Source organism: Phasianus colchicus, chromosome 1, assembly GCF_987193195.1.
Source record: "Phasianus colchicus chromosome 1, bPhaCol1.hap1.1, whole genome shotgun sequence".
Classification (NCBI taxonomy): domain Eukaryota; kingdom Metazoa; phylum Chordata; class Aves; order Galliformes; family Phasianidae; genus Phasianus; species Phasianus colchicus.
The window spans coordinates 60,462,466-60,478,523 of NC_143436.1; the positions used below are offsets into that span (position 1 = coordinate 60,462,466).

At 43.5% G+C, this 16,058-nt stretch overlaps 1 protein-coding gene across 2 annotated transcripts in view; it reads left to right on the forward strand.

Annotated features, from left to right (window-relative positions):
* Positions 1-16,058, forward strand: part of TMTC1 (transmembrane O-mannosyltransferase targeting cadherins 1) — a 147,584-nt gene that overhangs the window by 11,421 nt on the left and 120,105 nt on the right. For both annotated transcript variants that reach the window (XM_031589844.2, XM_090144882.1), the window contains exons 2-5: positions 2,964-3,141; positions 4,904-4,977; positions 6,645-6,821; positions 8,712-8,903. In XM_031589844.2, coding sequence (XP_031445704.1) covers positions 2,964-3,141; positions 4,904-4,977; positions 6,645-6,821; positions 8,712-8,903 — 621 coding nt within the window. The remainder of the gene's footprint in view (positions 1-2,963; positions 3,142-4,903; positions 4,978-6,644; positions 6,822-8,711; positions 8,904-16,058) is intronic.

Here is a 16,058-nt window from a genome sequence, read left to right on the forward strand (position 1 = left end):
AGCTTCTCTGACACTGCCTGGAGGCTGCAGGGAGCTTGAGGCCATCGGCTGCACTCCTCCTGTTGTCCCAGCGCAGCAGCTTGGTGGACGTCAGTCTCAGTACGGCTCTCTTCCTCAGGGCTTGCTTGGAGGGTGCAGGAAACTCAGGACCATTGGCTGGACTTCTGTAGTTCCCCTGCAGCAGCTCAGAGATCACCATTTCCAGTCCTGCCCTCTTCCTTAGGGCTTACTTGGATGCTGCAGGGAGCTGTGAGCCATCTGCTGGACTCCTTCTGTTGTCCTAGTGCAGCAGCTGAGAGGACACCAGTCCCAGTCCTGCCCTCTCCCTCCACCTGGAGGCCACAGGGAGCTGAGGGCCATCCTCTGGGTTCCTCCTGTTGTCCCCAGCACAGCAGCTCAAAGGACACCAGTCCTTCCCTTTTCCTCAGAACTCAGGGAAGAAGAGGTGAGAGGGCTTGGGGAAGGATGAGGACTGGGGACAGGGAAGGAAGAGTGAAGGAGCAGCAGCTGGTGCTGGGGCTGCCTGTAAGATGATGACATTTCAATACCAAGATGGAAATCGAGAGCCCCTGGTGCACCGCCAGTGGATGTGGTGATGTCTCTGCGCAAGTGTGATGTTGTAGTGCTTGCCTTGCCTGGATGGAGATGGATCCGCCTCCATTGGTTCTTCGTCTGGAGGCAGATCCACCTCCATGGGCTTGATGTCGCCTTTGGGAGGATCAACATCCACTGGCTCAGGTTCGTGCTGCTCCCCTGAAGCCTAAACTTCTTTGGTGGATCCTCTTCGACCATGGCCAGAAAAAGCTCAACGTAAATTGCTTCTTGTGCCAGAAGATGGCCACAAGTCGCAAGTCAGTTACTGACTGTGGTTCTATTGTCAGGGTCCCTGTATTTATGAGGATTGGCAGGGAGCTGGCTCATGACATTGTAACACAACACCACGGTGTGTGTGACCCTCAGGATGTCCTATGACAATGGAACCATGGCTGTGTTGGGCCATGTTGCTATTGCCCTCCTTGCCACTAGTGGGATTCTGTAGGGCTCCATTTTCAAACAAATTTTCTTTAATGATTTCATCTATTACTCCAGTAAAGATCTGAACTGGGAGAAGTGTTGACTCCCTTGAGTGTGGAGAGGCTGAGGGGGGCCTGATGGCGGCTGCAGCTCCTCACAGGGAACGGAGTGTGACAGCGACAGGGCCTGAGGGAACGGCATGGAGCTGTGTCAGGGGAGGGCAGCTGGGGGTGAGGGACAGGTCTGCACCACAGGGCATTGGGCATGGAACTGAATGCCCAGGGCAGTGGGCATAGCCCTGAGTGCCAGGGTTAAAGGGGTATTTGGTCAGTGTTCTCAGATACAGGGTTTGGGTGGTGCTGTGTGCAGCCAGGAGTTGGACTCGATGGTCTTTGTGGGTTCTTTCCAACTTGGGATATTCTATGATTCTACGATATGAGGGAAAGGGATGTCTGCTGCAGCTCTGTAGTAGCAACAGGAGTACTGGGGAAAAAAAAAATTAAAAAAAAGTGACAACCCTGCTCTTTATGTGTATCTATACCACAGAATGGCTGGGATTGCAACAGAACTCAAGGATCATCAAGTACCAGCTCCTCCTGCTGCAGGCAGGATTGCCAACCGCTAGATCAAATTCTAGATCATGTTGCCCAGGGCCCCATCCAACCTGGCCTTGAACATCTCTTGGGATAAGGCATCGTATGGTCTCATGCCTTGTCATGATGTAGTTGCATCAACCCATACTTCAATGGGAAAGGTCTCGTCCTAGTAAAATTCCACTTTTCCCAAACTCTGTGGGTTTCAGCTATTGCCTCTACAAACACTCCAATGAGAACAGAAGGGAAATGCACAAGTCGCCTGGTGCATTAAAGTTGAGTTGACCCCAAGAATGCCACCCAGGACAGATAGCAGCACACTGTTGCTTCTCAGGAAGGAATGTAGAGGGTATTTATAAAAGCCATGTGTTGTCTGGCCTTCACAGGCATACCATACCTCCTCTGACTTACAGAGAAGGAACGTGTCTGCATGGTAGCAACAGCGTGGTAGTATTGCTATTGAATCATGGATGACTTGGGATGCCTGATAGCTGCTAGTAATAACAGGAATAGGGATTTGTAGCTAAACCTAAAATGCTTAGATTGATTCATGTTTTCACTGTGTTGTCTGTTTTTCTTTTTTTTCTTTTCTATTTTAAATATTCTTAACATTAATACTTCAAAATTCCTTGTTTATATATAGCAACCTCACTGGATACAGACATTGTGTGTGTGTGTATGTATTTGTTTAAATGAGATACAGATGCAGTTACTTCTAAGGAAAATCAAGTTATCTTTAATTGCATGTGAAGCAGATCCTGTCAGCAGCTGTTAAGCAAGTTGACTGTAAAAAACAATGACCAGAAAAATGCATTAATACACTGTGTCAAACAAATGTCATAACAGTTAGTTATATGCTTCTTTCATGAGAGGCACAAATAACAAACTCTCATTCAATCTAAGGTGATCTGAGCTAACTTATCCCGAACATTAGTGTCCTCATAAAAATGATGCTGACTACTGTAGCAGCTTCTCAGTGTAGTCCAGTTGTCAGTAAAGCCTGGAAACAGAGCAAGTGCTGTATTTCTGATGTGGGGCTGTGCTGGTGGATGCTGGATAGCACATCTATTGCTTCAGTGCAGCAAACCTATCCTAATGCAGGGGCATAGTCCTCTCCCATCTCCATATTAGGAAGCTTGCCAAATTCAACTGCATATTTTAGGAGGAAAATTGGGGAAGTGGTTTCTCTTTAATCAGATAAACCAGAAGTTCAGAGCAATTTTCACTAATTAGTTTAATAGCACTTACATTAGCAGACTGCAAATCAGGCAGAAAGCATAATTCAGAGCATTTGCAAGTTGTCCTGCTATCTCAAAGCTGCCCCAGCCTGGTTATGGCTCTTGTTTTTAATTTCAGGTTAAACATCTTGCTGGCTGGAATGAACCCCTTTTATTTCCACGCAGTGAATGTAATTCTACACTGTCTGGTGACTCTCGTGCTGATGTATACTTGCGACAAAGCTGTGTTCAAGGACTGTCGACTTGCTTTTGTCACAGCGCTGTTCTTTGCTGTGCATCCCATTCACACCGAGGCTGTAAGTATGTGACACCAAAATAAACAAAGAAACAAAACAAAACAACACAAAAAAGGTGACACAGAAGCTAAAAATAGAAGTACACCCTATTTAATTATTTATGTATTTAGTAAGAAGCTTCTGAGTCATATGCCATGTGCTAGTTGTGATCTTTGCTTTGGGAGATCAAAGATGAGAATATACCATAGTTAACAGAATTTGCAGGAGTCCTTAAGGAAGGCACTCATTTGGACTTGTCTTTCTGCTCTAGTGCTCAATTCTCAGTGAGGGTCCTCAGCACCAGTTCAGCAGTAAATGGGCAGTCAGTCACTCTGTGAAAATGTCAAGCCTTCCATAACCAAAGAGCTCATTGAGGCCGCTGTTTCCTGCTGGGACATTGTTCCATGCCTTCACTTGCCTTCTGTAGTCATCAGTGTAAGGGAGGAACACTGAAGGGAGCATCAGTATGTGTTTGGACCAAGATCACTTGGATAGAGGTCATATGGCCCACGGATTAATTTGTATTGCTTTGAATTAAAAAATTAATAAAAAATAATCCTCAGAAAGAAGTGTTAGCATAAATACTATGGTAAGTGCACAGAGCAGCCCGTACTGCACTTTTTTCTGCTTGTTCTATGAAAACAGTTAAAGACTTACTCATTCCGCAGCCACAGTCTAATAGTGTGGGGAGTTACTTCCCCTGTGGATAAAGTAAGTCTTGCTGTCTTTGCAAAGGAAGTGCAATGTGTAGCAGTCCGGGCTTCAAAAACAACAACAACAAAAAGAGATGTGCTCGTTAGCGGAGATACCATTGACATAGTAGGCTTGTAAGGAGCCTTTGTAAATCAGTGAGCGAAGCGGCTGCTGCTGCTGAGAACTTTTGAGGAGAGATTACCTTAATAACAAAAAGCCATGAGCCTTACAGTCACTGCCTGTGCTGTCTTGTGTGTACTAATCAGCCAGGCCCCTTTTGATAATGCAGCTCTGTACGACAGGGAAAGTTCTGAAGAGGCACTCTTTGAATTTATTTTTGTCTGGGTCAGAACTTAAAAAGGTTAAAATAAATGCCGGAGCACTGAATATAGATTAATTATGTAAGCTCAAAAGAGGCAAAATTTCAAAGGGCTTTTTATTTGCTTTATGTTCAACTTTAGATCTTTATGAAATGGAATATTGAAATATTTTGTAAAAAATAGTTGTACATCCTTCTCGAGTATTCCCTTTCTTACAAAAAGATTTTGTTATTTGATATGTGGGAAAACTCTCATAAACCCAGATTGTTCAAAGAGAATAAATTACATACGACTCTATTACTTTTTGGTGATAAAGTTTATTCAAATGTTAATTATTAACTCACTCCTATATAATAAGTCTTCTCCAGAGAATTGTCCTTTCAGTAGTCCTTTTCTTTAACAAATCTCAGTTCTGGGAGTTTGATGTGTTTCTCATTCAACTCTTAGTATACGGAATTAAAGCAGATTCCTGAAACTGGTATTTTTTCTGTGCAACTTCATTAATATTTTAAAAAGAACGTAATGACTTCCATACTGGATTACTTGTTTGTTTTGCCATTTGAGAAATGCATCACTCAAAACTGAGTGTATCCTACACCAGTCAAGTAACATTTTGGTGTGGTGAGGGAGGATAACACTTAAGCTTTTTTTTTTTTAATATATTTAAAGTAGTAGTGGTTAGCAGAGATTGTTGAGAAAGTTACTGAATGTATGTGTGCATGCCTTTTTAGATGCCTGCTTTTACATCTGTGCATTTCTTTTCTTTTTAGGTAACAGGTATAGTAGGCAGAGCGGATGTCCTCGCCTGTCTACTCTTTCTGTTGGCTTTTCTCTCCTATAATAGGTACGGATCCTTGGTATCAGTTCTTATAATTGGATAAGATGCTCTGTTTCAGGAAGAAATCCATTGGTTTCTGATCACTGCTGGCAGAGGTCCTTCCTCCAGCACGGTGCTTTCAGGCTGTGCTCTGGTCCATGCTGCAGTTGGAGTGCCCAATAAGTGACGCTTCTGAAAAAGAACAAGTGTAAAAAGGGAAGTCAGCATAGAACTGTAGATTGGTTTGGCTTGGAACGGACCTTAAAGATCATCTAAGTAACTCCAACCACCTTCCATGGGCAGGGCTGTCATCCAGCAGCTCAGGCTGCCCAGGGCTCTATCCAGCCTAGCCTAGAATGTCTCCAGAGATGGAGCTCCCACAGCTTCTCTGGGCAGCCTGTGCCAGGGCCTCACCACCCTCTGAGTAAAGAATTTCCTCCTAACATCTAACCTAAATTTTCCCTCTTTTAGTTTAAAGCAATTCTTCCTTTTCCTATATCTATCACCCTGTGTAAAAAGTCACTCCCCCTTCTGTTTATAAGATCCCCTGAAGTACTGGAAGGCTGCAGTGAGGTGTCCCAGGAGCCTTCTCCAGTGTGAATAAGCCCAGCTCTCTCAGCCTTTCTTCATAGGAGAGGTGCCCCAGCCCTCTGAGCATATTCGTGGCCCTCCTGGACCCGCTCCAACATCTCAGCTTCCTTCTTATGCTCGGGGCTTCAGGCCTGGGCGTAGTACTGCAGATGGGGCCTCGCAAGGACAGAGCATTAAGATACCCTTTTCCATTGACGTTACTAACTGACCATACACCATTAGAGTGTTTATAGTGTATGTATAGAGTGTATATAGTGATATATGATATATGTGGACTTGAAATTAGAAATAAATGCTTTCTACTAAAGGCATATTATTAGTATGGAGAGTGAAGAATCCAGCCTGTGAGAGTTCAGGATTATGTCCAGACCATTAGTCGTCCTTTTCAGATGAAAACTTGACACTATTTGCTGTATGCTAAAACTGTAACTGAACAAGCACACATAAGAAATAGCTTTGTTTGAATGGAGTTTCTGTCCTTTCACATTGATGTTTCAGTTAGGAAAAGCTGCTCATGTTCTTCTAGGGATGTTTGCTACAAATCTAGATCTGTTTTCACCTGAAGGTTTTGAAGGTATAAATCTGGTAGGGACCCTGTAGGAATTGTTTTTCTTTGATTTTGATTTTTTTGTTTGTTTGTTTTCTTCTTCTCTCTCATATAGACTTAGTGCCCAGGATTTTAAGGATTAGGGCACATGCTGACCGAGAGGAGTGTGAGTGAGATGGGGGATATTTTGCATGTATGGTGCATTCTGTCACACCAGGAAAACTTAAGCATCTGTGTTCTAGGTGACAGAAAACAGGTGTTTCTCTGTCCTTTGTGTTTGTACTTACTCTACCTTCTTCTGACTACTTGATGTCTACTTTCTTTCTGCTCATCTTTTACTCTTCTGCTCAAGTTCCTAGTGCACCTTTCAGAGCTTGTACTTTCCCTTCCTGCCCCAGTGTCTTTCTTCATTTATGAGCAAACAGCATAAATTGTTCACCTCACTTATTATCAGGATCTCAAGAAACTAGGGAAAATTGCCTCAATGTTTGTGTGAATGTAGTAAATATAATTTAAATTTTCTGCTATTTTCACGTATATCAAATTTCTTTTTCAGGAGTGTGGACCAGCTTTATGTTGGGGAACATTTCCCTCCCACTGCCTCCCCATTCTTTTTGCTGCTTAGTTTATTCCTTGGGACGTGTGCAATGCTCGTGAAAGAAACTGGAGTCACTGTGTTTGGTGTGTGCTTGGTATATGACTTCTTTTCCCTCTCCTGCAATAGCCTCAAACTGTAAGTAATCTCTATGCTTACTGTGCTTTCCAGTGTTGCTGCCTGTATGTACAGAATATGTATCACTAGACAGCACTGTCAGAGACGTCTTGCCCTTCTGAATTCAGTGGCACTCATTTGACAGACTTGGAAGGCACCAAGTTTTCATTCTGGTGTTGTTTGTTATTCTATAGCTGCCTGTTAAATTTTGCTGGGCAAATTGACCAAATGTGAAGAACTCATCTCTGAAGTGCTCAGTTCGCTCTGGCAAGACCAATATTTATTTCTTACAGGGGAGCTCAGGCTGAATTATTTACATCTTAACATTTCTCTGGTTTAACTCTTTCTGCTAGTGTTATTACTGAAATATATTATGACACTCAGTAGTAAAATCAAGTGTAATCCTTCTTGTCCTTAAAAAAATCAGAAAAGAGGGGAAAATATCTAGCCTGTTCTGCAATGATTGGAATAATTAGCAGCTCCTAGCAGTTACTAGAAAAAAAATCAAATCCTTGAAGACTGTATCTCTCACCCATTTAGTTTAACAGTAACTACGTAACTGCATCTCCATTAAAAGGCAGAATTCTTTCAGCTGATAAAAGCTGTCTTTCATGCATTTCTGTCCTACACTATGCTGGGACAGATCTGTCAACAAGTGAGCACGTGTGAGAGCTTGCTGCTGCTGATGACAGGAGGTCCTGCTCCTGCCATCACCTCCCACGTTCCTACCTGCCTTGTACCCTGGGCCCTGCAGCCCATCACACCCCAGCAGGAGTTGCCATGCTTGAGTTGTAAAGCAGACTGCTGAATTCATGTTCCTGCAGTAGTGCATTCAGTCATCTCCCAGCAGGATTTGGAGGCTCGGCTTAGGATTTCTCCTGCTTTCATCTGTTGACTAAATCGTAACAGTGTCACTGGTGGGCAAGTAGCCAGTGAGATTTCTGGGAGCTGACAGCCATCACACTGCTCACAGTGACTGTGTTTGCAGGTTGCTGGGTGATGTTCCAGGAGCTGCCTGGTTAAAGATGACACAAATGTAATTGTTGGGAAAATCTATGTCCTCTCTTCCCTCCCTCCCCTGAGTTTCCACATTCCCTTAGCTTTGCATCCCAGTGCTTAGGTTTTTTCCTGTTCTCCAGTGGCACTCAGTTGCCCAGATATGGCAGCTGCTTAGCTTGCAGAAAGGAAGCTCTGCAGTTCAGATGTGCTGCATTTTAATATTTGCTCTAGTTGCATGTTTTGTGTGCTCTGTGACACTCAGGATTTTATGATTTATTTTCTTTTCTAAGGGGCAGCAGAAAACCAGTAGCCTTCTTCATACTGCTGAAACTCATACAAACACAGAATGGCTTAGATTGGAAGGAATCTTGAAGCCCACTCACCTGCAGCCCCATGCTGTGGGCAGGGCTGCCACCCAGCAGCAGGGCTGCCCAGGGCCCTATCCAACCTGGCCCTGAACACTCCAGATGTAGGGCACCCACAGCTTCTCTGGGCAGCCTGTGCCAGGGCCTCACCGCCCTCCTCTCCTCCTCCTGCTCTTTCCACCAGCCTGTACAAATTGGATCTGTTTAAACAAGGCAGAGCACAGTTATTTTCTGAACCAAAAAAACTGAGGATGGAGGCATATTCTTCTTCGCTCTGCTTCCCATCATGCTGGAGCTGCAGAGAGCAGTTCTGCATAAGCGTGCTTGTCTTGGGTGTCTTCCACTAGTTCTAGGGAGGAAGCAGTAAGTCCTGTCCTCCCAGTGCACTTCAACTTAATCTTAAGTAAATTGTTGTCTGTTGCAGTGAGATGCCATATTCTGCCACAATGTTCAACCTTTTAATAAGCATGGAAAACCGAAACTGATGTCTCATCTTTCCAATTTCCCCTCTTTCCCCCCTTTTCTCTGCTTTTCAATGCCTGCTTAGGAGGAATGGGGGTACCCACACAAGACCTGTCCGGCAGCCTGCAGCTTCACTCCCTGCCTCGCTGCCAGTCCCATCTCGGGAGAATGGGAAGCATCGCTTCGCTCACAGGACTGCCTGGAGCTCCTGTCACCCCGAGGAGCCGCGCAGCGGTGGCCTTCCTGTGCCCAGCAAAGCTATCTGGGCTATTCGCAGGTACTACCTGTTGTCTGAGCTCTCCCCTTGTAGCTAATCCGACCATGTCAGCTCCTCTGCATTGGTTTAGGTGCTAGGAGCCTGAAATCTGTAATTTTTCTTGTGTTACTGGGGAAGGAGATGGGAGAAGGGTAGGAAGAAGGGAAGAAACAGGGAAGAGTCACAAAGCGCGCTTCTACCTGGAAAAGGAGAATATCTGAGGACTGTCCATGTCCTGAAACCTCGAGTCCTAGCACGATGTTGGTATGCAATGTGCTCCTTCCCAGCATCTTCATGGGTAAAGTCAAAATTGTAATGCTGCCTTGAATGTGAAAAGTAGGAATGTGTGCATGTGTACAGCAGCACTTGCTTTGCTTTGGGTGCTGTGTATCTCTCAGTACACATCTGAGGGTATCATTTCTACATGTATATAAATGTGCGCATATGAGAGTAATGGTGATGCCCACTCTTGCCTTACACCTGTGAGCTTGCACACAGTGGTGAGAGCGGGCCTCAAGCAACAGCAGAGTGATTTTAACAGGCAGTGTCGAGCAGTTCTCAACATGTTCATTGTGCATCTCACTTGGGAAGAAAGTACTCTCTCTGAACTCAGGGCCATGCTTTGCCATGGAGCTGTGCTTGGTGCCCTTGCTCTGTTTTGAATAGCACTACAGCTACAGTGAGCAAACAGCAGGTTTTAGCTTCAGCATACTTGGCAGCAGCTTTACTGCTGATATTTGGTTTTAGCTACAAAATAGTCACAATATGACTTACTTTTTGGAGACCAGTAGTAATGAATTGCCCCACGCTACCTACTTCTTGTAGAAAGTGTTTTATTCCTGGAATAGATCAGAAATTATCTGCTACAGTTCTGTATTCATTTAATCTTCTTGCTGCATCAATATGGATGGTGTACAGGCTGTTACATGCAGTCCTTTCCTTCTCATTGCAGAATCTGTTTGCTCTATATTTAGGTTAAATGGTTCAGCCCACTCGAGAGCTGCTAAGACACAGACTGATCGTCCTGGTGTTTAGTCTGATGGGTCTGACTTATGTGTAGTTGTGTTTTTGGCTTTGTTTTTAACAAGGAGAGAAGTGGGTTTGGCTGTGTTGCCACTCTGTGTGGGAACCCATGACAGAAGGATGATGAGGAAGTCGTCTTCTCAGGGTGGCTCAGTGCCAGCTGCTCTGACACCCAGACTCCTCTGGCACTGGGAACAGCTTCTGAAGTGTGTGCTGGGTTTTTTGTTTGTTTTCATTTCTTCTCCTATATTCCCAAATGAGTAGAACTATTAGATAAACACAGATGACCCCTGTTCATTCTGATAGGCTGGGCCAGAATGGGCAGTCTGTATACCTCTTGGAACATCTTGCCTCCAGAGTTTAGTATGTGATGGGGAAGAGTAATTTGAGCACAGACACTGGGGCAGGTGCTATTCCTGACTTTTGTTCTTTCCCTATTTCTTTAAGCACATTCATTCTTTTTGTATTTCTTTGTCATTTTCCCTGACAGATACTATGCTAGAGACTGTCACTGTAAGAAATACCTCCTGTCTTACTCCATCATCTTGTTCTTTGTATCTTTTACCACTGCTTCTTTCTTTCCTACTATTGTTCCTGTCTCCCCATCTTTGTTTTATACCTTTTCCAGACACCATCCTCCTGCCCTTTTTGGGAGCATTCCTTTCTTGCATCTGGGGAAAGTCTCTGGTGTTCTGGCTTCAGGAGAGGCTGCAGAAGTTGCACTGTGGGGACAGTGCATGTGGGATGGCTTCAGAGGGTGTTTGTCCATGCTGCCAACTGGCATTTCCTTTTCAGCAGCTGCCTCTTAAAGTGTTGGAAAGGATTTCTGCACATGGCAAATTGAGCTCTGTGTGTACACAGCTACTTTCTTTTTCAAAAGAGGCTCTCATGGTAGAAGCCTCTCAGCTCCTCCTTTCAATTGACAGTGCACAGCACTCTTATGATGACCCATTGCATGACAGCTTGCTGAGGAATGCCTGGAGTGGAGCTGGCTTGGGCCCAGTGGCTGAGAGAGAAGCTGGATGTGGCATATTTGTGTGATAGCTGCCTGAGAGCTCTGGTAGAAAGCTTGGGGATGCTGCTGTGATGCTGTGTGTCCCTGGGTTCTAGGTTAGATGTCAGGGGGAAGTTCTTTACTAAGAGAATGGTGAGGTGCTGGAACAGGCTGCCCAGAGAGGCTGTGGATGCCCCATTCCTGGAGGTGTTCAAGGCCAGATTGGATGGGGCCCTGGGCAGCCTGGCCTAGTATTAAATGTGGAGGTTGGTGGCCCTGCATGTGGCAGGGGGATTGGAGATTCATGATCCTTGAGGTCCCTTCCAACCCGGGCCATTCTATGATTCCTCTAATATTTGTATGTGCAGAGTTCCAGTTGAGAACTTCTCTGTTCTCAGGCTTACAGGAATCAGGGGCTGCTTTGCTCTTGGTTTGGCTGTTCCTGGGAGTTATTATGTTTTCAATTCTCTGAAGGCAGTACTGAACCAGATAATATTTTCTTGTTGGAATTGCATTGTATGTACAAAGTGACAGCCTGGACAGTCTGACCAGTGCCTGTGTGTCTAATGTCAACGTTTACTAGTTACTCTTAAAAAATAAATGTGCTGCTACAGCATTTGTTCCTTAAACCGATCAAACAGATGCAGTGTTTTCAAAAGATCTTCTCAAGTTCTAACCCCATGGTGTGCACTTGCAGTTGTATGGAACTGCAAAGATTAAATGTCTTGCAGCTCAGCATCTCAAAATGTCATCCACATCACCTGGAGGTTAGGGGACCATTACCTAATCATGCAGTTGTGGTCCTACCCTTAATTCCATTTGCTGACTCCTGCCACAGGACAGATTAAACTAGTTTAAATACTTACTGTATGCAGTCTTTCTCTAGAGCTATTGGCATATTATATGATGTGAAATAGGAAGCAGGCAAAGCAATTACTCTGTTAAATGGCAATCCATCTTTGGGGGGTGGAAAAAAATAAATCAGGAAATCCTTGCTATCACTAAAAAAAAGATAGGAGGGGAAAAAAATTGAAATTGCTGTCAAACATGCAGAATTAATTATATGATTTATTCTCTGTCATTGATGTTTCCCTGATTTGTGTAGATCTCACAGCAACAGGGAAGGGAAAAGATTTTTAAAAACTCCAGAATTGGAAGACTGATTAGACGTGGTCAGATTATTTCAAGTGCCTTACATAGTGCATCAAGCTGCTTGATTGTAAGCTCTTTTCTAGCTTAAGCAGTGTGCAACTATTTTATTCTTTCCTTTCAGATCACTTGTAATGTGACCGATTAGATTTCTATTTAATAATAATTTACTATGTGTACCCTCCTTTTAAAGCTAACTGAAAGATGCAGAGAAAGCTAATGGAGGAGTTGAAGCATTCTAATTAGCAGTAACTGGAGTTAGTTATGTAAATTCGTGGTGCAGGGAGATGTTTCTGTGAATGCGTGGGTTGCAGCTCTGGGTGCATTCAGAAGTAAGGAATGAGTTAGGCTGGGTGAAACTGCAGGTTTTATCACCGTGATTTATTACAACTTAGGGGGATGTTGGCATATACTGCTGAAACAGAGTAACTAAGATCTCCTATGAGTTTGATCAGGCTCCCTGAGTTTCAAGGTCTGAAAGAGGCTAGTGACTACCCATGCCCTCCTGCGTGATGCAAACAGAACAGAGGAGAGGAACTTTCACATCAACCTTCTGTTTTGGATGAAAGTGCTTTCACTGTGGTGAAAGAATATGATTGTGTGGCATAGAATCACAGAATTGTTTGGGTTAGAAAGGATCTTAAAGCCCATCCAATTCCAGCTCCCCTGCTGTGGGCAGGGGAGCTGGAACCTAGATCAGGCTGCCCAGCTCCACATCCAGCTTGGCCTTGGACACCTCCAGTGATGGGGCAACCACAGTCTCTATGGGCAGCCTGTTGCTGTGCCTCATCACTCTCTGAGTAAATAATTTCCTCCTACTATCTAATCTAAACCTACCCCTTTTAGTTTAAGTTTGGGTAAAGATTCTCTTCCCATGTTTTTTTGTAGGCTTCCTTTAGATGCTCAGAGACCTCTGTGAGGTCTCCCCAGAGCCTCTTCCAGGCTAAATAATGCCATATTTCTCAGCATTTCTTCTTGGGAGAGGTGCTTTAGCAGTTAATATAGCAGGCACACGTCTGTCTTAGGTTGCAAGCTCCAGATCTGGATGCAGTGTTCCAGGTGGGGTCTCATGAGAGCAGAGTCCAGTTATCAAACAATATCAATACCTCATTGCACACCATGGTGTTACTCTGATACATTTAATGAGACTGATAGTTCCTTCTGAAAGTTGTGTGTATATTTAGTCATTTTTTTTTCTTGATTTCTTGAACTCATTGGTAAATGAAATCTGAGAACTATTTTTTTGACTATTTTTCCCCATTATTATTCCAAAACCATGTAGTATAGTTATAGTTTTGTCACTTCACAGATGCCTCACATTCACCATTGCTAAATGTTGTTTAGTCTGTGACCTCCCTCTCATATCTCTTAGCCATCCTGATGGTTTTGAGCTTTCTAAGTGAATCTGTAGTTGGGCCACAGTCAAAGATATGGGCGTTCTTGAAAGATAAGACTTCTCAGTAACTTGCATGCTTTTGAAATGGAAATCTATGTTTCTCTTTGATCATCTAAAAACTGGTCTTTATTGCATATGCTGTTGGTAACTCTTCCCTTAGAATTGACAGTAGACCAATTTTTAGTATGTTCATGTTCTGCGTAGTTGAACCGTTGCATTAGTTTATTTTTTTGTGTGTGTTTCTTTTTTACTTTCTTGCCAAATGACAGAACAAGAAGTGGATGTACTTGGAGCTGTGCCCAATAGTGTCACTTCATATCTCTGTATATGTGCAAAAGAGACCAAGGGAGCTCACTGCATGTTAGCACTGTAGGATCTGGACAGAAAACCCATTGATGTAAAATTCAATGAAGTCCTTGAGGTTGTAACAGGGATAAATGTGACCTGATGACTAAACCATCAGCAATGTTGTTTCCTTTTGCAGGAGTAGGGGAAGGGGAATGGAAACACTGTGCAGAACATGGTGCATTCCAGAGATGGCTTTGCTGGCCTGAAGATTGATATAGTATGAGGGAAAGTATGTTGAGGTCATAACGTATCTTCCCCATGTCCCAGCACAGTGTGCATGCTCTGTGTTTGAGCTGAAACAGATGCTGTCCATCAACATGAAAGAGTAGAGGGAGAGGCATATGTGACCTGCAGCTGGGTAGTAATTGCATGAATTTGGTTTGGCTCTTTCCCCACTGGGTGTTAATAAATGGCTTTTTCTAATTCTTGTGTAGTGATTAATTTTATTATATATTTAAAGCTAATTTGGTAGCATAGCACATTTCTGCTTTAACATGAAGTCTGTCTTGAAAAAGCTGCATTTCTAATGCTTCTCCTTGCAATGCAGTCCTAGATTCATAGCTGATACAGACAGAATAGTGTAGTGGGTTTCACAGATGCATAGATCCTGGGTTTCACTGATCCTGAGTTTCACAGGATATCTCTCTTGCAAACTTGGAATTTTCTTGAATTTGTCAGAGTTTTATATCAAGCCGTGACTTAGAATATGAAATTGCCTGGGGTACAGAAGTGCTAGGAGGACATTTTCTGTTAGATTTCTTACAACTTTCTTAAACTTCAGAAAGCCATTCTTGTGCTCATGTGACCTGAAGGTAGCGATGATTGCATTCATACACAAAGCACAGCAAGTAAAAAGCACTGCATACCTTTGACAAAACGCTAAGACCTAACTATTATTTTTGCCATGTGAACATACAACAAAAGAGAAGGCTGGATACTTGATATGGCCTGAGTTTGCAAACACTGTCGGAATAGTTGGTAGAGAACCCTGAAGACAGTGACCTGGTTTAGAATGCAGTCTGTGGTGTTAAGGGTCTGGGAATCTGGCAATCAAATGATTTTATTCTCAGGAAAGCATAATAAATAACCTGGAACATTAAGCCTAGGCTTTTCTTTTCTTTCCTCTCTTACTGGTGATTTCCTGAGGGCTCTGTTTTTTAAAAGAAGGGAGTAATCTCACAGTCTGTGATGCTCAGAATAAGGTTTGGTATTAGACTGTCTCTGTGCAAAAGGAGAGAGAAGTGCTGAATGGTCATTGGCCGTGCGCTGAATTTTTTTTGGGGGGGAAGGGGTGCAGGGGGGGATTGTGGTTTAAAATCAAACAGAAAATAGAATGACCCAATTTTACCCCAAAGGACAAGCAGGAGCTGGAGTTCCAAGACCTGAGAAAGCACTGAGTGTGCTGAAAGAACAGATTAGATAAGCACCATCGTTACCTTGGTAGCTGGGGGATGCTTCTTGTATGGTTTGCAAGCTTTTTTTAGTTGTAGCAGGCTTGCTAGTGCTCTGCCATTCTTGCTATTTAGTAAGCTTAAGTTGTGAATGAAATTCACACCCCTTAGGAGAGGTGTATTGCAGGGGTGGATTTGACCAGCAGTTTGCTTTTCTCTGAACTCATTCCTTTAGAACATTTTTCCATTGTGAGTCTGAGCTGTAGCTACTGCTGTGTCCATGTCCTGTCCTTTCAGGAAATGTTCCCTAACTGTTACATGTGAATCTTGTTCTTCTTTGTGTATAGCCACCGTTAATACTGTCATGCTCAAATAGAACCAGAGGCCACTGGAAGTCTTTATTAGAGCCTAGGAGCACGTGAAAAGTCAGTGTCTTAAGGCCTTGAATTCAGCCTGGGATTTCAGTGCTCTGATTTGTGACTGTCTTCCACAGAACCCTTGCATAATCTTGGGAAAATTGTTCCCACTGTGCGTGCTAGAAGATGAGGCACAGTGATGCATGTTTCCTTTCTACCTCCATTTATTTGTTTGGTGTGATTGTTTTTTCAAGACTGTAAATTTCTTAGGTCAGTCTAAGGACTGTCTCTCTTCTGCATGCTTGTGGCTTTGTGTGTCTCAATCTCGGAAATCTGCAAGTGCTACTTCAGTACAAGTAATTGAAGTCATTTATTGCTAACTAAAGTTTACTTCAAAACAGCACTGCCTTGGTGTGATGACGACTGATGCTGCATACACACACACACAAGAAGATATATTAAGATATGGGGAAGAAAACAAGGGGAATGGTTTTAAACTAAAGGAGTGAGGAGTTAGAT